The sequence below is a fragment of the Lytechinus pictus genome, chromosome 7 (genome assembly GCF_037042905.1).
Source record: "Lytechinus pictus isolate F3 Inbred chromosome 7, Lp3.0, whole genome shotgun sequence".
In the NCBI taxonomy this organism is placed as follows: Eukaryota; Metazoa; Echinodermata; class Echinoidea; order Temnopleuroida; family Toxopneustidae; genus Lytechinus; species Lytechinus pictus.
In genome coordinates this window covers 24,726,560-24,737,011 of record NC_087251.1, presented here as the reverse complement: position 1 = coordinate 24,737,011, position 10,452 = coordinate 24,726,560, and the positions used below count along the sequence as shown (strand labels likewise).

At 36.1% G+C, this 10,452-nt stretch overlaps 1 protein-coding gene across 1 annotated transcript; it reads right to left on the bottom strand.

Annotated features, from left to right (window-relative positions):
• Nucleotides 1-477: 477 nt before the first annotated feature.
• Nucleotides 478-5,580, bottom strand: LOC129264701 (heparan sulfate glucosamine 3-O-sulfotransferase 1-like). The gene has a single exon (XM_054902622.2). It carries the CDS (start codon nucleotides 5,075-5,077, stop codon nucleotides 3,974-3,976), a length of 1,104 nt encoding a protein of 367 aa, XP_054758597.2. The 5' UTR covers nucleotides 5,078-5,580; the 3' UTR covers nucleotides 478-3,973.
• Nucleotides 5,581-10,452: the final 4,872 nt, after the last annotated feature.

The window sequence follows — 10,452 nt, the reverse complement described above, 5'->3', positions numbered from 1 at the left end:
AACTTTACCTTGATGAAATTATTAAAACCCCTTAAGTTATATATCATCTGAAATGAAAGGGAATTTCTTGAGCAATACAAAATCTGATAACTAATTAATGGTAAGGGCAAAGAGAAAATAAATATGGATATCTGGAATACAGTATATTGGGGGTCCTAAAAATTTGAACAGTTTCATTTACAAAATGTGAGCAGTTCACCCTTCCTCATTCTTAATGCCATTTTTGGAATCCTCATGAAATTTCTTTTCAGAAAATGTATATGGATATTTTAGGGATAGGGTGAATATTTTCAAAGTTAATACCATTTTTATACCGATAGGTGTGCTAGATTAGATTTTGGCGACGTGACACACAAATGGAGCGAGTTCAAGACGCGTGGCCCCGTGTCTTTTTAATTACTGATCTGTTTTGGATTTCTTTTCGGGATAGGCTGTAGAATTATGACTCATGGGACAAATGAAGCTACAAATAACTGGTAAGATTTTCATGATTTTTTTCTGGTATTTAATGAATTTTGAGAAACGTTGCAAATAACATGAAAACAATATATTCAAGTCAGTAAATAAACTGTATAGAGGTACATTGCAGGTATTCACCATGTCACACAAGAATAATTAATAGATGATAAACGACTGTGAAAGAGTGAATGGGATGATGACATTCAGTGGGTCAGAATGTGGTCTTATCATGTGCATGCTCACGGTAAAGTAAAGACCCGAATCATAATGTTACCATACATCAAGTAATTACGAAATGGAACTATCAATATTAATATAATTATAATTCTTTATAATCAATACACTTAAATTCAAATATTATAAAGACGTATTCATATTGTTCATGCATGGGTGAATAGAATTTACACAAAATCAATTCATTACAAAAATGATAAAATTACAATGTATACACATTTACAAAATAGATTTAACAACTTGATATATTACATTGAGTTTATCAATCATCTCTTGTGAACTATCCCACCCGTTCCACCCTTCTCTAAGGTAGATCATACTGTATATATATACGAAAGTGGTGTATCTCGAAAGGGGGAAATAATTTAATGAAAGATGTAAAGATAGGCCTACTTTTTTTCAAAATTACAACCCACTGTTTAAAATTGTACAGTGCCTATACATAAAAAATATAGGCTACAATAAAATCACACCACAATATACAGTTCGCATTGAAATTACCACTGCACAATGAATACATGTAATTCATTTTTCGGTAATTCATATTTCTAGAATGTCCATTATGGACAATAACAATAAATAAAATACATTCGATTGCTCACTCCATAGGAGTGGCTGATGACTGCATGACTCAATGAGCTTCCTTCTCATGTACTCTCATTAGCATTGTATTTTTTTTTTAATATCACGGTAAACTTAATGTGCAAAATGATTATGTTTGTTATATGTATATGAAGTTATGAAAATAAAAAATCATTGAAAGAAAAAAAGAAGAATTAATTCACCACTCCCGTCCTCACACTGACTAAATACATAATTATTTTTCATCAATTTCACTTTCAAATATATTTTGGACTTTTTGGTACATTGCATCCACTTAATCCCCAGACCGATCGTAATTTCGATAATTCTGCTGCACGATTCAATTATCATTTAGCAGAAATGAGACACATAAGTTCCACATTCTTTACAACATCACGAACTTGTACAGAAAGAGTCACATGAGCAAACTTCACATGCTCAATTCAAATCCCTGTCTTCTTTCTGTACATTGTACTCAAAATAAAAATTCATTGTATATACAAGGTATTTGAAGATTCCATTTAACAATAAGACAAATTATTGCCAGCAAAGACAAAAGGAAAAACAGACACATCTTAAGTATTCGATAATGCTTAGCAAATTTAAACAATCTCAACTTTCACTCTCTTTGCATCATCAAAGCTGTCATACCCGTTTTGTTGGGGCTTAAAGGAAAATGAAACCTTTGAAACAAGATAGCTCGTGTGAAAACAGAAAAATCAAAGAAACAGATCAACGAAAGTTTGAGAAAAATCGGACAAATAATGAGAAAGTTATGAGCATTTGAATATTGCGATCACCAATGCTACGGAGATCCTCAAATTGGCAATGCGACAAAGATATGTGATGTCACTTGCTAGTGAACAACTCTCCCCATTACTTTAGTATATATTTCACTTAAATTGCCTCTTTTATCACATCTATCAGTAGATCATGTGTTCTTTCTATAGGAGGGCATGTAATACAGATTTTTAAAGAATACATCAAGGCTAAAGAGTTTGTATCACCATAAGAAAAAGCAATCAGAGACATTTTGGGTGTATTTTATAGTCCATCAAAGGGAAAGTTGTTCACATGTGACATCACACGTCCTTGTTGCATTGCCAACGGGAGGATCTCCATAGCATTAGTGATTGCAATATTCAAATGCTCATAACTTTCTCATTATTTGTCCGATTTTTCTCTCACTTTCTTTGTTCTTATTCTTTGATTTTTCTGTTTCGACACAAGCCTACTTGTTCCAAAGGTTTCATTCCCTTTAACATCGTCTTACCATAGGAAGAAATGAAAAAAATCTAAAAGGACACTTGTTAACTTGATGGGCCTTTGTCACAGAATGCCCTTTGAATCACACCTTTTTTTACATGAATTACATTCAAATAAATCATACTCTTGATACTTCACGTTAATATAATACTTGATAAATATGAAAATAGAATAAAACAACGGATAAGGAGCATAAACATGATAAACCCGATGATAAACTCATTATCATAATGGTTTCTCCGTTTACCTCATAACCACAGAGCAAGCTCTTGTAAACAGAAACATTTCAAAGAGAATAAATACCCGAGAAACACAAAATGTCTGTAACATTGACCCTCTGACGGCCTATGGCCTACAATTTGCATATTTTTATCTTTCATCGACCTACCTACACATCACACATACAACGGTAGCATAATGACCACCCCCAGAAAAAAAATGAGGGGCACAACATGGCGGATGAGGCAAAATTTCTAAAAGGGCGCGAGGAAGGCTAAAATTAAAAATTTTCTAAAATTAAAATATAATTTTGTGATAGATTTTGACACAATATCAAGAAAAAAATATTGAATTTCACCCTCGTTTCTTTCATTTTACTTCCTGTTCTCCCTTTTCTTTTTTTTTTTCTTGGTAGTGAAACTTTTGAGGTCCGTCGCCCCACGACACCATAATCTATGGGCCAGTTCACATTGTACCAATTATTATAACGACAAAAGCAGGCAATCACAGAATGTTAAAACGAATGTTATCATGTACAATAGTGAAATATCTTGACAAACTCCTTCCTGATATCATTCAATTGAAAAGCGATAAATCATGGTGGGGAAATTTAGAAGGGATTGCCAAATATCGTTGACAATGATTGATTTGCCTGTATACATGCAAAGATACATTATCTTCAGTGCCTGATATTGTGGAAATACATTACTAACTTTGAAGGAAGATATTTTTGGTAATACGAAGTCATAGATTAAAAACGTTCGTATTTTGATAGTTACCCTTTTGAATAGTTGATTATACCAAATATTTCAATAGTATATATTAGTGTATAATCAGTAATCATGGTGAAGGCGTTTCAATAAAATTCTGAATATCATAACAATTTTAATTCGAACAAAGTTTGAAACAACGAAAAAATAAATTCAAAATTTGTAGCGTTAGGTAACATAGAATGTAACACGAAAAATACAATACGGACCTCGATACCATGGTAGCTTTGCCTTCCAACGGTAATTTCCATAAAATCATTCATTTTGATTAGCTGTTGAGAAATGTTATCATCGGATGGCAAAATTAACATTAATCGATTTCATGCAACAGGGCCCAGAAGAAATGGGCGAAATTAGAGTGACAAAAAATATAGAAAAGTGGAAGAATAAATATGAAGACTGAATTTAATCGCAAAACATGTCCATCTTCAAAGTCGTTTCACTTACATGTGTGTCCATGAAAAAGTCTGGTTCAAGAGTTCCTCCAACTCTATATTGTAGGGCATATAAAACTGTTTTAATTTTTCAACGATTTCATCACTTATAGACGGGTGCATACGGCCCTTTGATGACTTCATACAAACAGACATAGGCTTAGAAAGACAATAGAAGCGTTTCTTTACATCGAAATGAAAATGCTCGGGGGAAAAGTATGTTTCAATACCTAAGAATTTCTCCGTCTTTTGCATGATTTGATAAGGTTCTAGGATTAACTGCTCACCATCTAGGACAAGAATTTGATCCCTCGAGTAGTATTTTAACCATTCCTTTAGATGTTTTACATAAATACCGGTGTCAATAATAGCACTGCTAACATCAATTTCTCCTTTATCATTTAAGACCGACTCTTCGAAAGTTAATCCCACATTGTCATAATTGGGATATCGTCGACTGTATTCGGCTTCTTTCTTCTTGAATGTTTTACGAAGCTCTGCTAGCTCTGGAGACAAGGAGGGTTTTACAGCTTTCTTGTCCGCGCCGGTGTAACGCTTGTAGGTGATGTGCAAGAAGTCAGAGACACCGCGGGTTATTGGTTCTCGGAGGACGATGATCAGTTTTATGTCGGGGTCGAGGTCCTTCCTCATCTGTTCCTTGATGCCAGGATAAACGAAATAGCGAGGTGTCTTCTCAACAACGAGTTGATTTGGAAGGGCATACGGTAGTTGATCTTTAAACCAATCCATGCCCATATACCTTTTGGTGTCGTAAAAATGAGCTTCATATTGCGTGACAGTGATTTGCGGATGAAATCCTAAGAAGTTTTTTAAAGTCGTGGTGCCACACTTCTTACTGCCAATGATGAGGACATCCGGGAGACGCTTAGAACAACCGCGCTCTTCTCGAACATTTGGGGGATGTTTTTTGTTGTTGAATGCGGTGTCAATGGTATAACAACCGTGGTCATGTACAGTTTCAGCGTCTCTCTGGTCTTTATTATGGTAGCTCGTGACACCCACCATTCGCAAATCACCTACCGTCATGAACAATGTGACAGTACCCAAGAAGAGGAAACTGCCTAATAGAAACTGCCTTCGATTATTCCACATTGTCGAGGTTACTGTCAACGGTCAGTTAATCGAAATGACCCAAACGTTACAAGTCTTAAAAAGTGAAAGTAATTCAAATCTACAAAAGGATAGAAGCGGTATAGATTGTTCTATCTCGTCACAAAACGTACAAAAGTCGCGATATTATCCAAGTCAACGCCTATAGCGATTTTTTTTTTGACTCAGAAGACTGTTACACTGTCATATTTTCCTTCCAGTTCTCTTAGAATCTAGGTTGAATCCATCATGGGGGTCACCAATGTAATTCCTGGGTATCACGCACCATCTGGCAAGAAACACCGTTTCTCCTGGTAATGCATGGAACCACAATCTGAAAGACACAAAGAACATATAGATCAGCTCGGTAAGTTCCTAAATATGTAAATGATAGTAGAGGACAGATTTATGACTCATCGAATATATAGTCGTCACTAAATTCAGACAAACTGTCCATGTTAAAGTTGGCAAGGCCTTTTTATAGGCATGCATACTATATAGTCCACGTGGGATAGCTAAAGCATTTTTTAAGCTTTAATAAAAGACAGAGATAAGCGGCAAGTAAAACATAAATAGTGGAAACATGACGTGTACCCCGTGCATATTATCCTGGTATAACAAGGAAATTTGCATTTCCTTATTTCCTTGTTATGCTTTGATCTTCGGATTGAATACATAATTTTTAAGAACAATACCGCTTTATCTGATTGTTGAACGAGATCGCCGCGATTTTTATTGCCATTATGTAATGTGGAGGGATTATTGATTCGTTAATAGCGTTTTAATCTTGCTGTAATGCTTAGGAAACAAACGCTTTATTCTTATTTTTTCAATCTTTCTCAAATTCAAAAGAAAACTTCAAATCCTCATGAAATCAAATGAACCTTGTAGAAAAAAAAGAAAACCAATTCACCGAATAAGTACCCGTATAAAAAGGACTGTTCTGAAATCTGTGACTTGTACCTTTTGATTTTCTAATTGGGCCTAGAGGATATCGGCAAGACAGTTCTGAAACATAACAAGATGTGGTCAAATGCCCGCATTTCCCCCTTGTTTAGCAGTTCATTCTTTCCCATTCATGCATTTGTTTATGTCTTGCTGCCATCTTCTCATCAATCATGTCAATACTCCCCCAATATAGGAACGCCGAACAGAGCCCGCAACTTTGAATGTAAGTCGCCAGACACATGCAGGAAACAATGCAAGCAATGACATACCCTTGAAGGGGGTGATCTTTCCTGGAAATATTTCCTGTAGGCCTAGCCTAGACATGGTAAATAATGAACTCTTCTATACTGCTCACTTCACTCGGTGAAACTTCATTGTCATAAACACAGAATGTTTTTCATTCACGTTACATAATAGCAAAAAAGAATGGAGATTCAGAGGGTACAGAACTATGAATTGGCCTTTATGTTTTGAGGAGAATGAGGTGCAGGGGCACATGGATGTATAGGGGTATTATTTCCTCTGTACTCTGACATTACCGTACACAAAAAGGCTTGATGATATTGGTCCCATACGGAACGGATAATTTTTACTCTTTGAAGAGGTCACTTCTGTATTTTTTCATATAGAAAAAAATATAATTCTATAGGTATTCTTTCATCTGAACTTGTATTCAACGTGTGTAGGTTTATTTATTTTTACAGACTGTAAACAATTACTATACTATAGTTAGAGTAAGCCTATAGGCCTATAAATTTGTTTCGAACGAAATCAGATTTTCATGGTTTTATTCCTGTTCAGTTAAAGGGGAATCCAGCCTTGGCCAGAAAATGTTGTGTTGGGAAGGAGAAAAATAAATTAAACAGAATAATGAAAGTTTGAAAGAATTTGGACAATCAATAAGAAAGTTATAGCTGTTTTAAAATTGAGATCACTAATACTATGTAGATTTCAAATTGGCAACTGGGTAAGTAAATTATGAAAAGGGGCAAGGACAACTTTCCCATAGGCCATGTACTTTATTATCAGGAATTTGTGGTTTCTCCTAAGTACCCATTCCCCTGGGGACAGCGGCGTAACAGGGGTCGGTGGCCAGGGGGGGGGGGGGGGCAAGAGCCAAAAATTTCCCGGTCATATCATTGAACAGGCAATGGCGTCATAAGGCAACAATTTTGAGGGGGCGATATGGCGTATCGGGCAAATGTATATATATAAGCGAGCGAGCAAAAACAAATTGACATCTTTATTGCAAAAAAATCAAATTTTGTGATAGATTTTGACATAATGTTAAAAAGATGATATCATATTCACCCTCCTCTCTTTCCTTTTTTCTCTCTTTTTTTGTACGCCACGGTGAACAGGATTTTTGCTATGAACTTATGATTGTGAGCATCAGGGCGAAGCTCTATATGCTTGAGGGGGCCGAGTATGGCGCTTTTGGCAAGAAGTAGCTTAATATAGGTCCCGAGCAAGCGAAGCGAGCGAGATAAAAAATCACCTTTTCATGAGAATCTAACATGAAGATAGATTTTAACGTGATATTCAGAAAAATATAATACACTTTCCTTTCTTTCCTCATTTTGTTTGTTAGGTTTTAGAACTTTTGGGGGCCATTGTCCAAACTCATCCATATAACAGTGCTTTATGGGTGGGGTCCAGGGCAGAGCCCCAGAACCTCTTGATATCAAAGCCATTTAAAACATTACAGATGGCCACTCATTTTAATCAAATTGCGTGTATATTTATATAGCTTTAACACAACACATAAATTCAATGCAGTTGTGTATCATAATCATCCAAATATTGTGGGGGCACACCATAGCAAATGTGGGAAAATTTGTAAAAAGTCGCCAGCGAGCGAAGCGAGCTAGAAAAAAAGGCCTGTTAAAATGAAATTCTAATTATGTGATAGATTTTTACATCATTATAGCAAATATCATGTCATATATTTTTTTTCATTCATCTCATTTCGCTGCCTCCTTTATTTTCTTTTATTTCCCCTTGGCTGTGGAACCACCCCCCGGTACACCAGTGCTTCAACGTAAAGCTTAATGCAGGAAGGGTCCATATAGGGGCCCGTTATAGAACCCATTGAAGGTTACAGATGAAGAGCCCCCACTGCACGGGGTCTTGACTCTTGGACAGAGCCTTTGGAGATTTAGCAAGTTTATGATAGACTTTCATACGACATTATGCTATATACCATCCATTTTTCTTCCCGCTCGTTATCTCAATCCTCGGCAGCCCGGTAGTGTACGTTATCTTGTCCCTATTCTTTATTTTCCAATTTAGATTTTGGCTAATTCCATTCTGCCTTTATTTCCCCGCTTTTGTTTGCCTTTTTGTCATCTTTAATTTATTTCCCTGTCTTACTAATCATGCTAATGTATTTGTATATCGGGGCGAATTGTTTTTTGTCACTTGTTCTTTTTTCTTCCTTTTCCCGTTATCTATCCGTTTTCCCTTTTTTATGTTTTTTCTTAGTTTTTTTTCCCTTTTCCTTTCCCTTCCCCCTTTTTTCTTTCCTTTCCCTTTCCCTTTCTTCCCCTTTTTTTTCTTTTTCCCGTTTTTTTTATTTTCCCGGTGAGCTCCGCCAGGGGGGGCAGCTTGCCCCCCCTGCCCCCCCCCCCCGCCTGTTACGCCACTGCCTGGGGAAGTAATCTAAACATAACCCAGGTAGTAAATTGTTTTATGGCCTCGTGAAAGAAAAATATAATTTGAAATAAAACTTTTGGGAAAAATGACATTTTAGCCAAAATATGCATTGGAGTACATGGAAGAGTAGTCCTTGCCTTACATCACTATGACATCCCATATGCAGCCAATTTGAAGTCTCCATGAGTCAGTATAGTGATTACCAATATTTACAACTTTTAAAAATTCATAACTTTCTTGTTGTTTGTCCAATATTGTTCAAACTTTCACCTATCAACTTGTCTGATTTTTCTTTTCCTTATAAAAACAAGTTTTTATTTGGGTTGGATTCCCCTTTAATGTTTCATAAAAGGTTTCTTGATCTCGACAGGGAACTGTTAGTATAAGAAAAATGGCAAATACAGTGTATCTGATTATTTTCATTTCCACTGTCGTGTCAGTCGACAGTCGTTCTTGTTGTTGAATCCCACTTTGATCCGTGATATTCTTCTGGCCTACGACCGTTTCGCATGGCATGCGGTAGAGTTTGTTTTCCAAGTCAAAGTTGAACTTATTATTTCAGTTTCAGTCCAAAGGCGGTCAGCAGCTGACACCCTTGTAATGCTCTAAACAGAGTCACTGCTTGAGGATCTTTGACGTATACCTGTCACCTTACACAAGTCATGTCACCGTTTACAATGTTTTTTTTTCCCGTGAACTACGTACGCTGATCTAGACCTACTCAAAGGGATTTCGATAAGTCATTTTAAAATTCAAACTTGAATATAGCGTGAGAAGCAGAATAACCACACCAACCCATTCTTTCTTGATCTGGGCCACGAACTAGAACGTGGGCTGTGGTCGGTCACAAAGTTTCGCTTCTTGATTTCGTTTAGACTTGGGGTTGGTCGATCTCTTCGCACCTTTTAAATGTAGACTTAAGTTACTCCCAAATTAAAAACACTGCACCACTATATGTAACGGTAACACCATGATCACAGCACATGACCTTATACAGAGGGGCTCGCGGGGTCCGCACCCCCCCCCCCGAATAAAATTAGAAAAAATGTTTTTTTTTTTTTAAATAGTAACTCTTTATTCGATTGTTGGATTTTATGGAATTAAGGAAATATGATGAATATGGTCGACGGTATTCTAAGTTAATAAGGCGAGCACAGGTACAGGTTTTTAACAAGTAAGCCATGCATGTAGACTCAATCACAGAGTCTGATTTCTAAGGCTTATGTTTCGGTTGGTCATCAAACAAAAATAAATGTTCCTCGCGAAAGAAATTGGTTAAAAACAAATATTCATTTCATATTATCCACACCATAAGAATATTGACATACAAACATGTTCATAATAGGCCTTAATGATTTAGTTATTGGTTACAAACGGTTTAATGGGATAGTACCAAGACATAATCTTTGAAATCCACTGAAAACTGTATAATGATGGACCGAATTACAAGCAGCATTCTTATCGATGAGTTCGAGATTGATGATGATGCCTAGGTCAAATTTCCAGCGGCGGGTAAGCAAAGTTACTGACCTTTATCCAGTTATAGCCATTATGCGTGGCGTTGAATTGATTTTGTTTAGTAAACTTCAGTTTGTTTGTTTTCTTTTTGAAGAATTTCTTGGCTCATTAGCAAGGAATCATGACCCGTTCAGTAGCGATACACACGATGCCAAATCATCCAAGTAACAAGTAACTAAAATTATAATGAAGCAGGGGAAGTGCAATAATATAATTAATTCAACATAAATTAATGTTCATAATTAAATAGAGAGAGA

Excerpts from the sequence above, each read along its gene's own strand:
- LOC129264701 (XM_054902622.2), bottom strand. The coding sequence starts at position 5,077 with ATGTGGAATAATCGAAGGCAGTTTCTATTAGGCAGTTTCCTCTTCTTG.